This window comes from Podarcis raffonei, chromosome 7, assembly GCF_027172205.1.
Source record: "Podarcis raffonei isolate rPodRaf1 chromosome 7, rPodRaf1.pri, whole genome shotgun sequence".
NCBI lineage: Eukaryota > Metazoa > Chordata > Lepidosauria > Squamata > Lacertidae > Podarcis > Podarcis raffonei.
The window spans coordinates 40899616-40920639 of NC_070608.1; the positions used below are offsets into that span (position 1 = coordinate 40899616).

The window sequence follows — 21024 nt, forward strand, 5'->3', positions numbered from 1 at the left end:
CACGCCCGTCAAGCCTAATGGTTCAGTCCGCATCTGCGCAGACTACAAATGTACCATAAACAAGGCCCTCACGGCCCATGCATACCCAGTGCCAGTGGTCAGCCATGTTCTTGCCACCCTGGCTGGGTCGAAAATTTTTGGCAAGCTGGACTTGGCCCAAGCATATCAACAGCTGCCAGTAGATGAGGCCACAGCAGAGGCACAGACGATTGTGACGCACAGAGGAGCATTCAGGGTAAAGCGGCTGCAATTCGGTGTCAGCGTGGCACCAGGCATATTCCAGAATCTAATGGACTCTCTACTTAAAGGGATTCCTGGCGTCACCCCCTTCTTCGATGATGTGTTGATTGCCGGGCCCACACCAGAGGAGTTTGAGGACCGCCTCCGCACCGTTCTGCACCGTTTCCAGACGGCGGGTCTCAAGGTGAAGCGGGAAAAATGTCTACTAGGAGTGCCTCAGGTGGACTTTCTGGGATTTATGGTGGACGCAGAAGGGGTCCACCCGACTGGGGACAAGGTACGGGCCATTTGTGATGCCCCAGCGCCCAAGAACAAGACTGAACTTCAGGCCTTCTTGGGACTATTGAACTTTTACCATTCCTTCCTTCCCCACAAGGCGGCGGTAGCAGAGCCCCTACACAGACTCCTGGACAAGCGGGCCCCTTGGGTGTGGGGCCAGCGCCAGGAGGCCGCATTCCAGGCAGTCAAGGACTTGCTTGTCTCAAACTCGGTCTTGGCACACTTCGACGAGAGGCTGCCGGTGGTGCTAGCATGCGATGCCTCGCCCTATGGAATTGGCGCTGTCCTGGGACACCAACTCCCGGATGGAAGAGAGGTACCGGTGGCATACTTTTCCCAGACACTCAACGCAACCGAGCGGAACTACTCGCAAATCGACAAGGAGGGTCTGGCAATCGTGAAGGGAGTAAAAAAATTCCATGATTTCTTGTACGGGCGGCCCTTCACCGTGGTGACTGACCACAAGCCGTTGCTTGGCTTATTTGCCCCTGAAAAGCAGACCCCCCAAGTGCTGTCTCCTCGCGTCCTCAGGTGGTCAATTTTCCTTGCCAGCTACCAGTATGCACTGATTCACCGTCCGGGGAAGGCGATGGGCCATGCGGATGCCCTCAGCAGGCTACCACTACCGGAAACAGGCCCCGACCCAGCACCTGCACAAGAGGTTATGAGCCTGGAGCTGCTTCCCGACCGCCCCATTAAGGCACAAGAAGTTGCACACCATTCCAAGAAAGATAGGGTCATCTCCCGGGTCCTGGACTGGGTGTGGAGGGGATGGCCCAGCAGCAGCCCCGGGCCAGAATTCGTCGGCTACACAACCCGCAAACATGAACTGTCGGCCCACAAGGGGTGCCTGTTATGGGGAAGCAGGGTTGTTGTTCCCCAACCCCTCCGCAAAAGGGTCCTCACAGCCCTACACGAGACACACCCAGGGGTAGTAAGAATGAAGGCCCTTGCCAGGAGTTATGTGTGGTGGCCGGGGATCGACGGAGAGATAGAGGCCTGGGTCAAACACTGCCAGGCCTGCCAAGAATCCCGCCCAGATCCCCCAAGGGCCCCAGTCCAGTCCTGGGAGTTCGCCCGAGCACCATGGTCACGCCTGCATGTGGACTTCGCTGGCCCCTTTCAGGGGAAAACATTCTTCATAGTGGTGGATTCCTACACCAAATGGCTGGAAGTCGCACTGGTACCGTCCACTTCTACGTCCGCAGCCATCCGGGTACTACGCAGGCTGTTTGCAACCCACGGGCTCCCTGACACTCTCGTCTCAGACAACGGGACTGCATTTACGTCAGGAGAATTCCAAACCTTCACAGCGCAGAACGCCATCCGCCACATCCGTTCGGCGCCATTCCATCCTGCCACCAATGGCCAAGCAGAACGCATGGTGCGGACCACCAAGGACACCCTTCGCCGCATGACGCAAGGGGATTGGGAGTACCGCCTTGCCACATTCCTTCTAGCACAGCACAGCACCCCCAGCTCAACGACTGGCCGGAGCCCCGCTGAACTACTAATGGGTCGGCGCCTTGCAATCAGATTGGACCGCCTTCACCCCGATAGAGCTCAGGATGAGGTAGTGGTGGGGGAAGGAAGGAACCCCCGGACCTTCGAGGCCCAGGACCCAGTGTACGCAAAGAATTTTGGGGCAGGCCCAGCATGGGTACCCGCCACAGTCACCAGGGTCACTGGCCCCGTGTCGTACGAGGTGCTAACAGATGGGGGGCAATGCTGGCGCCGCCACTGCGACCAGATACGGCGACGATTCCCGGGAGAAAACCAGGAGGAGGAAAGGTCAGAGGAGTCCCAAGGGAACAGAGGGGCAGTGAGGCCCATAGAGCACGAGGGGCCAGCAGGAGAGGCAGTATCAGTAAATACAGAGAGGACCTGCGAGGCCGAAAGGACACCGGAACCAGAACCACGACTGAGTGAGCCGGTTGCGCCAGAGCAAATAGCCCCATCACAGCCAGCATCCTTGGAACACGAGCCAGAACCTGAACCCCGGACCAGGGAACACCCCAGGCCGCAACGCACACATAGGCCGCCAGCGTACCTCGAGGACTATGAATGCGACCTCCCGGGCAGGACTGGAACTTAGAGGGGAGGGGTGTTATGTACTGAGTTGAATAGGATCCAAACTGCAGCAGTCTGATTGGTCCTAGAACAATAGGATCCAAAAGGCAGCAGTCTGATTGGTCCTAGAACAATAGGATTCAGAATGCAGCAGTCTGATTGGTCCTAGAACAATGCAGCAGTATGATTGGTTGGCAGGAACTACCCAATCATGCTCCAGATAGAAGTGAATCCACAACCTGATTGGCTTACAGTAGAATTCCGGAATTAGCCAATCATGTGCAGCCCATTGTGTAAATAATGTATATAAAGCAGATACTTTGAGGGGACTTTCACTCATTCCTCCTCACCACTATGAGCTGAATAAAGAGCATGAAATCACTTCGCGACTCTGAGTATATTTCACCTGCCCATCTGGCTGGGTTTCCCCAGCCACTCTGAGCGGCTTCCGACAGAATATTAAAATACAATGCATAATTAATTACTTTGTCATGAGCTTGAAATAAGTGCCAATTTTACATATTTTCTCGTATCAAAATAAAGTCAAAATGATACCTGCTTTTGAATAGTGCATATGGCACTTCCAGACTGTTGCTATTTTCAGGTGGGATTCAATCCCGCAACAGCAAATTCAAGTCTCACAACTATTTTTGATTAGGAGGGCTTGTGAAACAAATCCACTTCTCCAAAAGTTCAGACTTTTTGCAATGAGGAAAGTGATTGGGAAAGGTACTGGAAAGTGTAGGCTAATACTTGCAATGTCAACTAACCTTCCTGCAAGCAAATCAGACTGAACACCAGTAGCAGCTGGTAAGGCACTAGCGGGGGGTGGGGTCTGTTGCTCTTCTGGCTTCCTAACCCAGCAGGTTGCTGCTGTGTATAGAGGCAGGAAGGGCCCCAATTCAGGGAGCTCAGTGTGGTGCATACAGGCAAGAGTGTTGGATTGGCTCTGCCACCATGCACTGCACTATGCCAAGCTGCTCATACCTGCCCCTCTGCTTCTTAGAAACCTGCTGTGTTGGGTACCCTACACCTACTGCCTCACCAGCCACTACTGGTGGATGCTCTCTGAGCAGCCAACATTGTCCTATCTCCCTGCAAACGAATCAGGATGAACAGGTCATCTGGAAGTGCCCATAGCAAGCTATGCAACAGCAATCTAGCCAACTCTTGTCAAACTGAATTAACCCAAGTCCTCTATTACTAGATAGACCTCAAGGGCCAATGTATTTGGTTGTGACCCGTATCAGGTGGATTCAAACTGCCATGGGGATTTTAATGAACATGCAAAAATACTTCAGAAATCTGTGCCATTGGTCACGGGGCAAATTTCTTCCATAAGTAACAGCTTAACAAACACATCTCTAAGTTTTTTCACTAATTGTTGAGGCAAGTTAAAAAGCAAAATGTATCATGTTTATTTGAGCTGTCTGGTTATCCTTGAGCCACAGATAGTTTGTAATGGCTTTTTGTTTGGAGATACAACAAACAGTATGGTCAAAGGCACATGTTTTATTTACATATTTTTATAATCCACTGTTTTAAGGCTATGGAACTTGATCATTCAAAGCTTTCCAAATGCAGGCTTGACATGAACAATAACACTGGTATAATAGATCCTGTTTAAAGTAAGATCTTACAGGGCACTCCATGGATTTGCAAATGCCAGCATTTCACAAATAGAAGATAAAGTGTTTGTAATTCATGTCCATACTGCAAGATCTGGTGATTTATCGCATCCAAGTATCTTGAAAATATGTTATTTTATACAAAAGTAGCATTCTCCATGTCACATTGCATGAAGTCATTTCATGTGAGCAACATCCATTTAAAAATCCCTATACCATTTTGACCTGAAAGTTCTGTTTTGTTCATGCTCTATAACTGAGTAAGCCACTATTGAAACATATGTGAGAAGGCAATTAAAAATCAGATGAGCAGCCTTAAACCTCATCTATTCTATGCATTCAACATAGCAGCTTTACCATATTCTATTTGGCAGCTGTATGCTTCATAATGATGGTGCTCAAAAGTGCAACATAACCAGGTTTCACTAATCAAGCTTCACCAGTCTAGACAAACACATGTGGATGTGGATTCCGCTCCACACTCACACCACACAGCATTAAGCCCGAATGACCACCTTTTGTCTTACTTCCAGGTAAACACATATACATTGCACTGTGAACTGCTGTTTGAAATGCTGTATTTGCTGCTGTGGAGGCATGATTTAGGAGGAAAGCTGTCTGGATTTTTGCATCCAAAACGGACCCTTGTTTCTCCTAAAGAAAGTGTCCATACAATTCTTCAGCAGTATAGCCCTTATGAGCTGAGTCCAACATTGCACAAGCAAACTTCTACTTCTATTCTTTCCTCTTGCAGCCCTCAGGCTCTCCCCAAATATGTGGAGACGGCCAAATGGCAGAGAAGAATGTAAAGTCCCATTGCACTGTTTGATAGCACTGGATACGCAACTCTATGTTTCCACTGAAGATACCATTACAGTTACATGTTTCGATTGTTACTTTTACATGTTACCTAAATTAAGGCAGCCAGCAACCCTTTTTAGTTAACTATTGCATACTTATTGGATAAGGTCTCTTACTTGTCAGCTGAGTTCCAAAATCTGGTGAAGGAGGGGAGATTCATTCCAAGGATCTTTGGCTTGGACTGGCTCAATCCATATCCTATTATTGCACTGGGGAAAGTATTGTGAAAAATTAATGGTGTATTTAATTTGCTGATTTACAAAGTTTCAAATTAAAAAAACAAATAACTAGATGGCAGAAGGCACGCAAAACTAGTTGGTTGCAAGTTGCTTTGAGTTGCTCGGCGAGAAAAAGTGACGAATAATTTTAATATAATAGCAATGACAAATTAAATTCATTCTTTATATTATGGATTATACTCATAAGATTTTATCTATGTGTTTTATATATATATATGAGTGGGCATGCAACAAAACATTGCAGCAGGAAGTGTCCTTATTCAGGGTGCCAGTCATCTAATGCCTTTTCCCAATATCCTCCATTCCATTCTCCCTATCCCTATTTTCTTTAAAATATGTAACTTTTAAAATATTGATTTCTCACCCCAAGTGAATCATGGGACCTTCTGGTCCACAGAAGAGCCCAGATGCCACAGCCAGAACACAAGAGACAAAAGTTCCCACAAAAGTTCTGATATTAAAAATGTGCTGAATAGAAGCTCCATTCAGAAAACCTATGACTTCCGGTAATCCACTTGGTGCACCTGTTGGACAAAAGAACTGGGAAAAGAAAAAGGCAATATTATTGTAGCAGCCACAAAAGCACACATAGCACAGCTTGAATCAAATATCCAATATCCAGTCATGATTTGTCAGTTGACAGGATTAGCAGGTAAAAAGATAAAGAGACCCTTGACTGTTAGGTCCAGTCGCGGACGACTCTGGGGTTGCGGCGCTCATCTCGCTTTACTGGCCGAGGGAGCCAGCGTACAGCTTCCGGGTCATGTGGCCAGCATGACTAAGCCACTTCTGACGAACCAGAGCAGTGCACTGAAACGCCGTTTACCTTCCCGCTAGAGCAGTACCTATTTATCTACTTGCACTTTGACGTGCGTTAGAACTGCTAGGTGGGCAGGAGCTGGGACCGAGCAACGGGAGCTCACCCCATCACGGGGATTCAAACCACCGACCTTCTGATTGGCAAGCCCTAGGGTCTGTAGTTTAGACCACAGCACCATCCATGTCCTGGATTATCAGGTAAACATGCCTAAATCAGGAGTATAAGAACTTTTTCAGCCTGAGGCAACCTTCCAGGAGCCACATGCTAGGGGTAGGTGGGACCAGGGGCAAAATTGGACAGAAAAGTTAATATGAATTTTACCTTCTACAGTAGGCTAGTTTCTACCCATACAAAAATATACACACCTTTTCTATCTTCCACATAGGCAAGCAACAAGCATTATCACGGGACACATTCCACCCAGGCAAACATATCATATCCTGGTATTTTAAAAGCTGAGCAATAAGCAGGTGTTCAGCACTTACCACAACCAGTCCTGAGGATACAATGATCATAGCCAGTCCAATTCCAAGTATGTATAACCAGGTCATATGAAAGTTGCCTGTCTGACAGTTTTACAAAATAAATAGTTATTGGTAGAAAAAACTGCATGATATGGTAGGATAGTCATTTGCCAAACAAATACATTGTCAATGCACATATTAGAAGATCGTAAGAGCCTTAAGGATCAGACCGATTGACCATCTTGTCCAGCATCCTGTTTGCACAGTGATGAGTACAGCACCATCTGCCCCCATCAACTTCTCCCACTGCTAAAATATATGGACAGGACCCCCCTCCAACACACACATACAATTATCATATAGCAGATGCCAGCAGTTTCTGCTACCAAACCACCTCACCAGCCATTACAGCTCTTGGTAAAAATGTCATTCAAGCAACCAATCCAAGGATGGTATTCAACTACGTAAGTTTTATGTAGAGCAGACCTATTGAAAAGAATGAGCATGACTAAGCTAGGTCCATTAATTTCAATGGGTCTGCTCTGAGTACACTTAGCTGAATACATGTCTTTAAAGAACACATGTTCATAGAAGGAAGTCATCATGTGGATTTATGCTCTCTGTTTTACAATATTTGAAATTGATCACTTGAATGAAATAGCCATTAAACAGGGAGTATTGTCTGAGCTGAAAATAGCAAGATCCCATGCCACATATATTAGGGCTACCATATGTCCAGGATTTCCTGGACATTACCGGGATTTCAAAGTGGAAGTGACGTCCGGGGGGAATATCCAGGCAGCGGTTTGTCCTGGATCTTCAGTTTTCCTCAGCAACTTTGGGGGTGTCCAGATCTTTACTTCTTGAAATATGGCAACCGTAACATATATTGCATATTAATTAACTATATTCATATTTATTTTAAAGGTTTAAAGACAAAAAGGCACTTTTAGTGTCACTTGACATACCAGTAAATACAACTTACTTTATTTTTAAGAAATCCCTTTTTCCTGCATGCCTAGCTGAGGTTACAATTCTAATTGTTTGCGTAGGAGAAATTCCAATTCAAATCAATGGAATTTACTGTTGGGCATGTATAGGATTGTGTGTGGATTCCTATTTAGAACAAACTTTATTTTAATATTGCTTAAAATTTAATTTGACTATTAATTATTTTAAGATTTTGCACCCTCATCTTTCTCAAGGCAAATGCTCATCAAAATGCTCTTCTTGAATAATACCATAACTACCCATATACCCCAGTATCCAATTAACAAAGGCTGTACAGTTTTCTTAGTGAATACCTTATAGAATTATTATAGAAAGTTATAAAATATGCCTTCCATTCCACCAATTTTGTCTGACTGTCATCCTATTCCATTTTAAACTGTTTGTGTTTGGGTTAGCCAGAATCATGTTGTCTCCACTGCCCTTTGCAAGTAAATTGACTCCCACAAATTTGCAAGAAAAAAAGTCATTTTGTTGAGATTGGATTCTCTTGTGCCTGTAAGTCAAAGATGCTGTTTTTGTTTCCCAAATTTAAATGGCTCAGCAAGCTACCACAGATTTCCTGTCTTGGCCTCAGGTCAGATCTTTGACGGTAAATTGCAAACATGTGCTTACTCTGCAGTCATCCAGGAAGACCAGATACATGCAATTTGGGTCAACCTCTTTGCAAACTAAAGGGATAGACATAATTTATATTGGAATCTTCTCCTCTGATTACCTGAAGTTTGCTTACATGTGACTTGTAATGTCAAGATTTTGTCAAAGGCCTCTTCCCAATTTTGTTGCCTACCTTCTATTCGTCGGTTGCTCTGAGCCTGAAATCTCAGACAAAGACAACTGAGTGTATCAAAGACAGCTGACAACTGGCTATTATGCCCCAGCTGCAACAAAACATGTCTCTCCTACATCAGTCTCTACAGCTATAGCAGGAGCTGCAACCTTACAACAGCTTGACCTCAACCTCAAAGGCACACTCCTCCATTGTCTCCCAAGGCAGACGGATACCAACAAGAGCATGTGTAACAAAAAGGTGAAGACATGGGTGTAGTTGGGGGGGCAAGGGGAGCAGCTGCCCCCCTAAATCAATACAAATCAATACAAATCTGAGGTTCTGCCCCCCCAACAAAAGCCTCCCCCCCCCCAGCAAAAATCTTGGCTACGCCCATGGAAGAAGATGTTGCAACTGGTGCTATAAGGAGATGCCCTCTATGGTTATTCCTTCTTAGATCCTTCCATGCTGTGTTAGATGCAGTTTCAAGTATAATAGTTAGTCTCCATTTGTTTTCACCTTGATGGTGATGCTGTTAACCTCTGCCACATTAAAATAAGACCAGATGTACTGACTGAACCATAATGTCCTCTCTGTTGACAACTGCGTTCTTGTTGTCAACAGACTCAACAAGATGCACATTCTGTACAGATTGCTCAAGCAGCCAGCATACCAATTTATTATGGGCCTCAGTCTAAAGGAAATAGAAACTAAGCTGTATGTGTGCCATAGGCCCAGTATTGGGCCTGTCACATCAGCTATAAACACTGAAGGAACCATTATTAAGTCCACTGACAATTTCTGTTATTTCAGTTGCCTATCTAAGAAAGTAGCAGTTCTCTTGGAGTCTCTCTTGGAGAACACAAAATTGGTGTAGTGTAGTGTTTAAAAACTGACTTGGGGTCTTTGCTACAACCATGGGACTATAGTTAACATATACAGTGGTACCTCGGGTTACATACGCTTCAGGTTACAGACTCCGCTAACCCAGAAATAGTGCTTCAGGTTAAGAACTTTGCTTCAGGATGAGAACAGAAATCGGGCTCCGGTGGTGCGGCAGCAGCAGGAGGCCCCATTAGCTAAAGTGGTGCTTTAGGTTAAGAACAGTTTCAAGTTAAGTACGGACCTCCGGAACGAATTAAATACTTAACCTGAGGTACCACTGTATTGCACCCCTGAGTGGTGCACTCATGGTAGTTGTTATTCCCATTTTTACAACAAATAAAAATGTAAATATACTTTGTGGCTTCATTGTTTAACATGTTATTACTTGCCATATCCACACCATAACAATAATGGCTGCCACCTAAGAACACTGGGAACTGTAGTTTTGAAAGGGTGCTGGGAATTGTAGCTCATTGAGAGGGTCACCTAACAACCTGTAGCATCCTTAAACTACAGTTCCTGGGATCCTTTGTGAGAAGCAGAATTGATATAAAGTGATATAAGAGTTTACTATGTATGATGTAGATGTGGCATGTGTGACAGGCAGCAGAGCCAGACCAGAGACTGGTGATGCAGTCCCTCAGAATCCTACCAGAGTGCTGGAACGTCTCTCCAAATGGCTACCAAGACAGCTAACCAAATAGGAGGTGCGGAGCAGCACTTTGGGAGGAACAGTTTCTGAGGGATTTGGGGGGGGTTTGTGTGTGTGTGTGTGTGTGTGTGTGTGTGTTTTAGATAGGGCTTACTTTTTGATGTTGGAGAGACAGTGATTAGGATAGGGCTTGTCTGAGAGAGTTGGTTCAAATTTGCATTTAACATCTGCTCTGAGGAAAATATCTACAGCTAGAATAAGGTGCCTTCATAGCTTAGAAAGTAAGACCATGTTAAGTGTCTTGGGACAGAATACAGTTAACTGGAGTTAAGTGGAGGACTGTGTCTGAGCCAGGGAAGGTAGCAGCTGTGAGAATACAGACTACCTGGGCCTCAGTATAGCCAGGAGGGGATAGTTCTTCTAGGTACAGAAGACTTCCAAGCCAGTAACAAGGGGTGAGGTGATCCCCTGGGTCTGTTATACTAATTAGAACGCCTCAGGTGTGGGATTGCTCAAAGAGTGGGTAACTGACTAAAAGTGCCCCTCACTCATGAACCAAAATATTAATCTGTGAAGGAAGCCGTGCTGTGTCAAAAGTATTTAACTGTAACACCTGTCGTAGCTAAGTAAAGGAACAGAAACTGAGTTAAGCATTTTACCACCTATTCTAGAAACCTGAACATCTACCTAAAGTATAACAACTGATTTTTAGCAACTGAAGTTTAAGAAAAGCTGTGCATAGACTTCTGTGTTTAAGCCTGTGACATCTTTATATTTAGTTTAACTATTAAGTTAACTTCTACCTGAAAGAACGCATCTCCTGACCCAACTTGGTTTCACCAGCCTCTTTTTGTAAATAAAACTTTTCTTATTTGATGAACTCCTGCTTGAGACTCTAAATCACTAAGTTTTCCCTCACACAAGATAGCCTGTGATAAATTGTAGAAATTTGTTTAATTGGCGTAATGTGCGGTCAGTCCACTATATTTAGGTAAAGGGACCCCCAACCATTTGGTCCAGTCGTGACCGACTCTGGGGTTGCGGTGCTCATCTCGCTTTATTGGCCGAGGGAGCCGGCGTTTGTCCACAGACAGTTTTTCCAGGTCATGTGGCCAGCATGACTAAGCCGCTTCTGGCGAACCAGAGCAGCGCACGGAAACGCCGTTTACCTTCCCGCCGGAGCGGTACCTATATTTAATTGGGGGCAATTAGCAGGGTGAGTGCACTACAGCGTGATTCTAGACTCCAACATTCTTCAAGCCTCCCTTTCACAATGCTTTATTTAATTGTTACAGTTATGTCCAAGCAAGAATAAAAGGTGATTTTGGAGTAGACCAAAGGTCTATCACATCCAGCTGCCTGTTTCCCACAATCAGATGCCTCTGGGAAACCTAAAAGTAAGACATGTGGGTAGCCAGGGTCGTAGTTCACTGTGGCTTACAAAGGGCTCCCATGCTATGACCAAGTTCAGGTTAGCTTAGCTTTATCAAAAACTGTTCCTCCTAAGTGGGGATGTATGAATCTGTCAATTTCAATTACCTTGGTTCCTTATGTTTCCAATCTTAAATTCTGTTTTCCACATTTTTGCAGCAATTCATAGGGTTTTTTAAAAAACCCTACAAATATATATATAATAGATACATATAATATTATAATATATATAATTCATCAGCATTTTAGTGCAAATTTCTCTTAATATCATAGCTGTCAACTTTTCCCTTTTCTTGTGAGGAATCCTATTCATAATAAGGGAATTCCCCTTTAAAAAAGGGAAATGTTGACAGCTATGCTTAATATACACAATTTGCATTCAATCTTCACTAATATAATTTTTATTGCAAAGCAGTCTCCCCTAATGAAGATTATTTGTATGTTATTTTTAGAAATCTGTGCATTGTTATGCACACTTTACCCGAGTATGTCATTCAGTGTCTGTAGAAAGAGAGGTCATCAGGGACAGAGGTGGCATGATGCCAATATTTATTGCTTCCCCCGAAGCAATTTGAATAGAGAGATTATTATCTTCTGCCGTGTTACCTGAATGTAGTTCTTCACCAGTTCCCATTTCAGTTTGATGAGATAATCAATTATTTGATGGATCAGGAAACCCACTGTTCCTACTATTATTCCAATGATGCCCATCACCAACCATCGATCCCAGTCCATTCTAAAAAATAAAAATAAAAGGGAATTGGTATCAGTTGCAGTAACCTCAGAATGTTAATAAGTAGCCTTTTGGTAATGCATCTAAAATGCTAAACAGTTATTCTGGAATCACAGTTTTTGAAAAGAAGAGCTGAGAATCTCTCAGAAGAATTGTGATTGAAAGGTGTTCATGTCTTTCCAGCCATGATTTTCTTTAACTAATGACTCAGAAGTGAAGGATTGAGACTTCTTTGTTCCACCCATATGCCTTGTTCTTTCTTCCCCAAAGCTTCAAGTCCATATCCCTAGACAAGTATTGCCTACATCTCTAACTTGGCCCTTTGAATTGTCCCTGATCCAAATCTTAGGTTCTGCAAAACAAATTGCAACAAGAGCAAATTGACTTAATTTTCATAATTTAATCCAGACACAACAGTTGAGAATTACAAGCATAAACTTTCAAGATATCGTTTACTGGTAACAAATATGCTCCATTTAGCTCTTCTGATTATTCGCTACAGCTGCCTTAACAGCTAAAATAAGCAGGTGTGATGTCTCTTATGACTGCTCTGATGCAAGAATGTAACAATAGATCCAAGGATCCACTTCCCACTGGAAATTGGGTCTATTTAACATTTCCAAGAATCCCAGACCTAGTTATTCTCTAAAGAAACAGAGTCTGCAGCAAGAGCAAGAAACTCAGTCTGTATTCAATCCGTCCAATGTAGACTGCAACCTTTCCTGGTCACAGTGGACTTTCTTTCGTATAACAATTATAGATGTGTAACCTGTACTTTTGCAGCAATACTGTGTATTACCAAGTTTTATGTTTTTATAAACTGCTCCTAAGGAGACATGCTTAGGATGTTCCTGGTACCTTTTCCCTCCCTGCTGTATTTTGTGGCATTCAGATTGGTACAAATGAAGGTCTTGCCCGACTGTGGATTTGGAAATTGCTCTAACCTGGCAGCAGAGTTTCCTGTGTTTTGCATCTCTTCAGAATGTGGCAGTTCCTCATTGGTCCCTAACAGAGCATTTCCCCCCAAACATCTGAGTGCACTCTTCACTGTTCCCAATAGGTGGCACCAAAACACTTTGGTTTAAGCTTATCATTCAATGTAATAATACATTACAGTCATATGCACAAAGCGGAAATAATGGAAACTATGTTTGACTTGTGAAAGCTTTTGCTGGGGGGGGCGGAATCCTCCACGGACAAGTGGAGTGAGCCAAATGAAGACAGAACCATTTCATAGCCTGCAACTCACTTCAATTATCTTTCTAGGAACAGGTAGAAAGCCCAGGTGTTCTTGATGTGCTTTTAATACTTAAGCTACAAAATGATATTTTTCACCATGTCCATTTGAAATATATTTGATCCATTATTTTGTCTCTGCTGGTCATCATGTTGGGGATTAAGAAAAATGCAGGTTTAAATTATCTGACTCTTACATAAATTATTGTACAAGCTGAGGAAAATTAGGGCATGTTCCCCCCACCCATATTTTGGTACATCTGCATGCCATTGATTTGAACAAGAGAGGTAAGCGTGTGGTCAGATTTTTAAAATGCTTTGCTTTGAGTGAACAGCACACTTAATTATAGAAAATCAGTGCAATGAAGAAGTTGGAAGAAGTTAAGCAACATGAAACCAAACCGACAAACTTTAGTTTGATTGGTTTGGATATCTTTGCCCAAAGAAACCTCAGGAGCTAAAGCTGATCACTACAAAGTTTGTTGCATCAAGCTTGAAGCTAATGAGAAATATTTATTCCAAAGCCATTTCTATTATGGAACTCTGCTGGTGTTCGATATCACTGACTCTTATAAAGTTTAAATCAAAGCAAGAACAAACATGTGTTTTGTCAGGAAATCCTAATGTAGACAACTGAGCATTAATTATATAACTCAGCTGACCCCATGCTAACTGGTATATAGCAGCAAAACCCAGACCCAAAGGTATCATTTCTATATACCCAAGGACTTTTTATTAAAGAAAAATAATCACAGGCTTCACACATGTACTGCCTTCCTGCTGCACTGTAACTCTGGTGGTATCAGTTGTGCCATTGGAACAGGTCTTTGGAGCAGACGTCCAGGGCTGAACAGAGGTAGCCCCATTTGTGGAAGGTCTCACCACATTTTAAAGCAATACAGCTTACCATTTAACACAAAATAACTAATTATCTGCCTAACTACACTGGATGGCATGGCAGCAGAACACACCTCCAAGCCCTCTGTAAACTGGGTTCCTGTTATTTCCATTTGCTTCCCTTTCAACCTCCTGGGAAGAAAAGGGGGGGTGAGGGGGTGCACAGGTGCTGGCACACATCCCTGAACTCCAATATTCCAACTCCTGCTGGATAAAACAGGGGTCCCAGCATAGTGGGCATGCCCTCTTCATGCCTATTCCGCAAAGGCCTATTGAAGTAGGCAGATCCCTTATGCTGGAGTGAGGGAAAGTTGCATAAATTGTAAGGTGTGCATCCCCAACTCCAAACTCCCTTACAACTGCTATTGCTTATTTTCCCTTTTGTGTGAATTTCAAATGGGGTTCCAACTCGGTGTTACTAATTCAGCGCTAATTTCCAGTGTGAACAACAAGCAGGTTGTTTATTACCTGTAGTTTTGTCCCTGCAGCCACTTCTTGTAAACGCTGCTGTGGGAAGGCAAATAATCCAGACTCTCGTGGACAGATAGGCGTTCCCTTTCTTTCTCTTGGAGGAAGTTTGCCCTTCCTGAGCAGCTTCTGCTGCTGTTGCATCTGGGATCAAGAGACTCAATCAAATCTGGCCGATCTTCGGCTAGCAGCATCTCCTCTTCACCATCATGTGTGCATCTCTTGCAAGAAAGGAGGGTTGCCATTTTGAAGAATCACAAGTGGCAGCAGAAGACCTCGGACCTCTGTCTGCAAATCAATGGTTGACAAATGCACCTGGAGAGGACTTACTGACTGCTGTGCAACAAGGGCTCACTGACTTATGTTGTGGGTTGGGTTGCTTCAGTAGCAGCACCACACAGATCCTGCGTGTTTGTGTCACCCAGAACCTGTCAGAACCAGATTTTTGTTTCATAGGTGACTTTCCCACCAGAAGGGTTGGGCAGGCAGCCAACTGAACACACAGTCTTTCCTGAACAACACAGAGAATGTGAAGTCTTAGGGTTTAAAATCAAGTGGCAATTGCAGAGGGTTTGGTCATCATACTTCCCAGCCACTTAATGTAAATATATATATCAGGCGCTAAGCGTTCTGAACACATTGAAACAATGCTGTATCAGTTGAACTGGTAACTAGTGTGTTCCCAGGTCCATTTCAAAGCATGAGTCTTGAGCGTTAAAAAGTCCTAAATGGATTACGGCAAGGCTATCTGTAACTGCTTATGTCCCAAGTTCAGCATTGAAGGCCCTGGTCAAGTAATCTGCCTTTAAGATTGATTAGACGGGCAGGCACTAGGACAGGACTTTTTCAGGAGTGGCACCCCTACTCTGTTGAACTCCCAACAGAGGTATAGTTGACCCTTCTGCTTAGAATTTAAAATGGCTAAAAACTCCACTCCCAAATGCCTTTTATGTGCTTTTATTGGACTGTTTAAAAAATTGTTTATGTTGGACCAACTGTATTTTAAAGCAAGGCTAGACAATGGGGTATCCTCAATATATTTTTGAACTGCAACTCCCATCGTCTTTATCATTAGCCTTACTGGCTAGGCTGATGGGTGCTGTAGTTAAACAACTTCAGGAGGGAACCTCATTGCTTAGCCTACGTTGCTGCTTAAACCATTGTGTGTTTTAAAATTTTGTAACATTTTTCATACATAATGCAATATTGTAATGTTATGTTTACATAATGGCTGGCCACAGTGGCAGACCTCGGGGTCTCAAATTTCAGCAGTGCCCTGTGCAATGTCAAAATTCAAGCAACAAGCAAAGACAAAGGCTGCAAAAGGCACTAATAACAATGATTAGCACCAAGGCAGGCATTACAGAGCTGGCATCATCTGGCATCTAATGATACCCATAGCCTGGGCCCACTGCCAATATCTGGAGTTTCCGGCTCTTGCTGTTGCCTGTTTACCTACTCCCCCTAAACAAGTGATTGAGTAAGTGAACAGAGGAAAAAGAAGGCATAGTGACAAATTCATGGTTTACAACTTGTCCTCTCTCTGGGATACGCTGTGGATTGGTCTCAAGAGAAGGAGGCAAACAAATAGGCAGTGGGAAAAGGTTATAAGAAGGTGGTGTGCGCTCTCAGGTGGGGAGTGGCACAGGAAATTTTATCTAGAGGTTCCCCCAAATCAGTGTCTGAAGCAGGAAGGTGGCAAAAGAAAACAGCCCACCTACCTAACCTTGATGCTTCAAAGCAATAAGGTCATTATTACTTTGGTTTAATAACAGGACATTATTGCTTCATCTTAAGAGACAGGGAACAATGCATGGATAGGTAGTGCTTCATATATACTTTTGGATACAGATAATGGGTGGTATTCAATGTATTCATATTTTTAAATAATCATTTACTATTTTTGATTATTATTATTATTTAGGGGAGAAATATAAACTGCTTCCTAAAAAAAAAAGTCCAAGCAGTGTGCAGATTCTGTTATATATAACAGATGAATAAAATGAAGAAACCAATAAAAACAAACATGAAGAAAGCTATCATTAAAAACAAAGCAGAATAAAAAAATGAAACAAATGTAAACTAAAGCATGTGTCTGGATAGGCTTACTAGAACAGAAAGGTTTTCAACAGCTGTCTAAAACAGTACAGTAAAGGCACCTGCCTAATGTCAAGAGGCAGGGAGTTCCACAGCACAGGTGCTGCCATGCTAATATACACTTGGGGTAGTAGAGAGGAGACAAATCATAGCTGGGGAAACACCTCTGAATCTACTCAACAGATATTTTATCTACGTATTCTCTGAGGGCAGGAATACTGAATATCCCCCGCATCGTATTGCAGCTCTGTGTTTACTGTAAACTGAAAAACAGTAACAATACTGCATGTTTACATGCAGGGCCTTAGATTCGAGTTCCACAGCTTTCCAGCAGCCTGGCTGTTTATACAGTAGGAAAACAATAGAGGAATGATGCAACGGTTCAGAGTGAGCAACACAACAGAGATCAACAGTCTCTGTGGCCATCTTGCAGTTACCTTTCAGGCAGCCCTTGAATTATGGGGGAAATGGAAGCGTGTGGCCTTTAACAGCCACTCCTAACCCCTTGACCTTTCTTAAGAGACAAAAGTTTTGTGATTTACACAAAACTTTCAGAATAGCTGTGTGATGCTGTGCAAAACAGTTTTTCCTTTAGGCATGCTGCCGTGGGAATATGGCCTTCTCAGCTATGTTAGGAGGGAGGGGGAGAAAGAGATAGAAGCTCTATCTTAATTTCTACTTCAGAATAAATATGGCAAACCTGAGGATACTTAGGGACACAAACATTGAATCTTCCATCATAACAGGCACACAAATAAGTGTTTGACAGCTTTAGCTTTAAAATTATTTACCAATAAGTACTGGGGTGATATTTAATACGATTAGCACACAGTGAAGAGGTTCCAGAAACATGGAAGCTGGTAGTGGCACATTACCAAGAATATCACTTCAACTGGAACTCTGCATATGCCCTGAAACTAAGCATTTATTTTGGCTTTGTTCTGTGTAAAAGAGTGCAGTACTATTGCAAACAAACAGAGACAGTGGTATAAAGTCAATCCCGTGAGGGGAAGCTGTAGCGGCTTACGGTAATTCAAATCTCAAACAGCCTTTGCACAAGTCATAAAATTAATGGCAAAAAGGTTAATTATATATCCTGAACTTCTATATCTAATGCAAACAGACACTCTTATTTCTTACTAAGAACCTAGAAAGAGTCATCCTCCACCAGACATCTTCCCCTGTAACTTGATTAAGTCTCTAAATATGCATTTCCTCTGAAACATTTCTAATCACCTGGCTGTGACATGTGATTGACTTGTTGACAGTTTACTACTTGTATCCTTTAAAAGTCCCTTGTGTCCAGTCCTGCCTTGGTCTTTGCGTTGGAGCTATTTTATTTTATTTATATATAAATAACTGGCATTATTTATTTAATCCCAGTTAGGAAGCTTAATTCCTATAATTAGGCGCCTCTCAGTTCCCACCTTGTTCAGCATCCTACCCAGGACACTGATCTACATTTTGGAGATCCTCCAGAAGTCTTTTCTGCACCACTCTTTTCCAAGCTTGCTCTCACTCCATAGATACTTGCAGAAGCAAGACTTCTTCAGCCTAGCTAGACCCCTTACACCCCTGCTGCCTCCCCACTCCATTCCATTGCTTCTCAGCAGTTAGTTTTCTCTTCAGGTCAGTCAGAACTATTTCAAAGAGCACAAATTACCATTATTGCCCCAAAACCCTTTTTAATAATTTTGAACTTTTTTGGAGGGTCCCAAAGAACCCAGAGTTGAGCAGATTTAGCTCAAGGATGACCTACAAATGCTACCTTATCCTCAACCACCTTATCATAGCTTGAGCCTAGAAAACTGTATGCTCAGACATCAGGGAAGATTAGCCCTCCACTGCTTAGCCTTTGCCAGTAACTCTCAACCTAGTCATGACAGTGCATGTATAAGTCACAGTGAAATTCAGACTTCTCTCCGCCCTTCATCCCACAGGAACTTGCTTCTTCTCTCTGCCTTTCTCATTTTCCTGATCTCTACATACACAAAATTAGTTATTTCCATTTGAGCTTCTCCCCCTGGTGGCTTTAGATCTGCACTACATAGAGTCTGCCTCCTTAGTGCCCACCTATAATTGATGCTTTTGAATTATAGTGCTGGAGACGACTCTTGAGAGTCCCATGGACTGCAAGAAGATCAAACCTCTCCATTCTTAAGGAAATCAGCCCCGAGTGCTCACTGGAAGGACAGATCCTGAAGCTGAGGCTCCAATACTTTGGCCTCCTCATGAGAAGACTCCCTGGAAAAGACCCTGATATTGGGAAAGATTGAGGGCACAAGGAGAAGGGGATGACAGAAAAGAAATGGTTGGACAGTGTTCTCGAAGCTGGCGTGCTCTGGTCCATGGGGTCATGAAGAGTCGGACACGACTAAACGACTACACAACAACATAATCCATGTAAGGAAAGCTCTTGTAGGAACACAAGAAGAGTCCAGCTGGATCTAGCCTATGGGTGCCTATGAAAATCCCAAAAGCAGGACTCAAGAGCAACCCATTTGAGTTTCCCTAATTTTCAGAGGTGACTACTAGCTGCAATAGCATTCTGTGATAGGAACTGTTTCAGCTTATGGTCCAGGCCATGAGGTAGCCTGTGTAACTTACAACCATCTTGCTTTTTCTTTACTAATGGTTCAAGCCACAGTAGATGTAGATCACCTCCAGTAAAGATCCCCCAACTGAACATGCCTGTAAGATGCAGGTTCACATGTGCATATGTATAGGCACAGGAGCAGGTAACAGGTGATACCAGAGGATGGGTCCCAGACCATTTTATTGCTTTGTTAAAAACACCAAATAAAAAACTGTAAAGCGAATCTATAATATGTGAGACTGAGCAAGTTTCTCCCTGTTCCATAGTACTAGAAACTAAGGGCTGCCCAATGGCAATTACTGGCAGCAGCTTCTAGACAGACAAGAGGAAGTATTTCTTCACTCAATAAAATTAAATTGCATCAAGTTCGCCAACACATGGTTTGATGATGGCCATTAGCTTGGTGAGCTTCAAAACAGGATTACAGGCAGCAATTCATTGGCAGGACGAACTGGGGTGCTCTCAAAAGGATGAGGTGCGATGATAGTGTAGTGGTTAAGAGCGGTAGTCTCGTAATCTGGGGAACCGGGTTCGCGTCTCCGCTCCTCCACATGCAGCTGCTGGGTGACCTTGGGCCAGTCACACTTCTTTGAAGTCTCTCAGCCCCACTCACCTCACTGAGTGTTTGTTGTGGGGGAGGAAGGGAAAGGAGAATGTTAGCCGCTTTGAGACTCCTTAAAGGGACTGAAAGGCGGGATATCAAATCCAAACTCTTCTTCTTCTTCTTCTTCTTCTAATTCTTCTTCTTCTTCCAACAACACCCAAGTTGTTTCCATTGAAACTGCTAACATGGAAAGGTCTAGCTTGGTGCTATCAGAGCTGCATTCCCCTCACCCATGAGCTCACAATGATGGGAACATATCTTGCTCCAGCAAATGAATAATCAGCTCACTTTAAGCTTGATTATCCCTTTGCAGTAATGTCAGTTACACGAGGAGAGGAGACCTAGAGGGCAAAGTTTGCCCATGAGTCAAAGGTCTCCCACACCTATTCTAATGGCTCAAGCAAAGAAAAAGATTGCACTCAGAATGCAGACTGGTCAATACAGTAGCTGGTCAATACAGCGACCACAGCATGCCTAGCAAGTGTATATATGCAAGCTCCAGGTAACTTTTCATTCTAAAAGGGTCTTCTCTTGCAAATTATCCACACTGCAGCCTTCCACTGGTATGTTCTTTTTGCTGAAGAGAGGTCATCTGTGCACCTGTCCGTGCAACTGGATATATTTTTTAAATGATTATTTTAGGGCAGCCAATCCAAGAACTGCAATCCTGCTCCTCTAAACCTCCCGAACCTTCTAGCAGCAACACCAAAGTACTTTAAGATAGCACTGAAATGCTTACCAACAGTTTTCTTTTCCCCTATTCTCACAGGGTTGTATTTGATAGCTGAGTATAAGTCTTCAGTCATTGGAATAAGGAGAGAAGCAATTTTCAGTGATTTCCCCTGAAGCTTTATGTGTTCCCCCTACATCTGATTTGGAGGGTCCCTAACCAAGCCCAAAATTGCTCCCCTAACCATTCAACTAACAGAAGTTGTAGTGCCAACCTAAGTGACACTCTGGAATATAACCCATCGTTTTTAATAGCAAACCTGCTTTTTAAAAAAGCAATAAAGCATCGCAATAATATGAGATACATGGGCATGAGCA

The 21024-nt window shown here is 43.5% G+C and overlaps 1 protein-coding gene across 1 annotated transcript in view; it reads right to left on the reverse strand.

The window, feature by feature from the left end:
• Positions 1–15036, reverse strand: part of LOC128417492 (chloride channel protein C-like) — a 70769-nt gene extending 55733 nt beyond the window's left edge. The window contains exons 1-5 of the mRNA XM_053396204.1: positions 14681–15036; positions 11953–12082; positions 6623–6703; positions 5682–5857; positions 5195–5287 (exon numbers count right to left, since the gene is read on the reverse strand). Coding sequence (XP_053252179.1) covers positions 5195–5287; positions 5682–5857; positions 6623–6703; positions 11953–12082; positions 14681–14925 — 725 coding nt within the window. The 5' untranslated portion in view covers positions 14926–15036. The remainder of the gene's footprint in view (positions 1–5194; positions 5288–5681; positions 5858–6622; positions 6704–11952; positions 12083–14680) is intronic.
• Positions 15037–21024: the final 5988 nt, after the last annotated feature.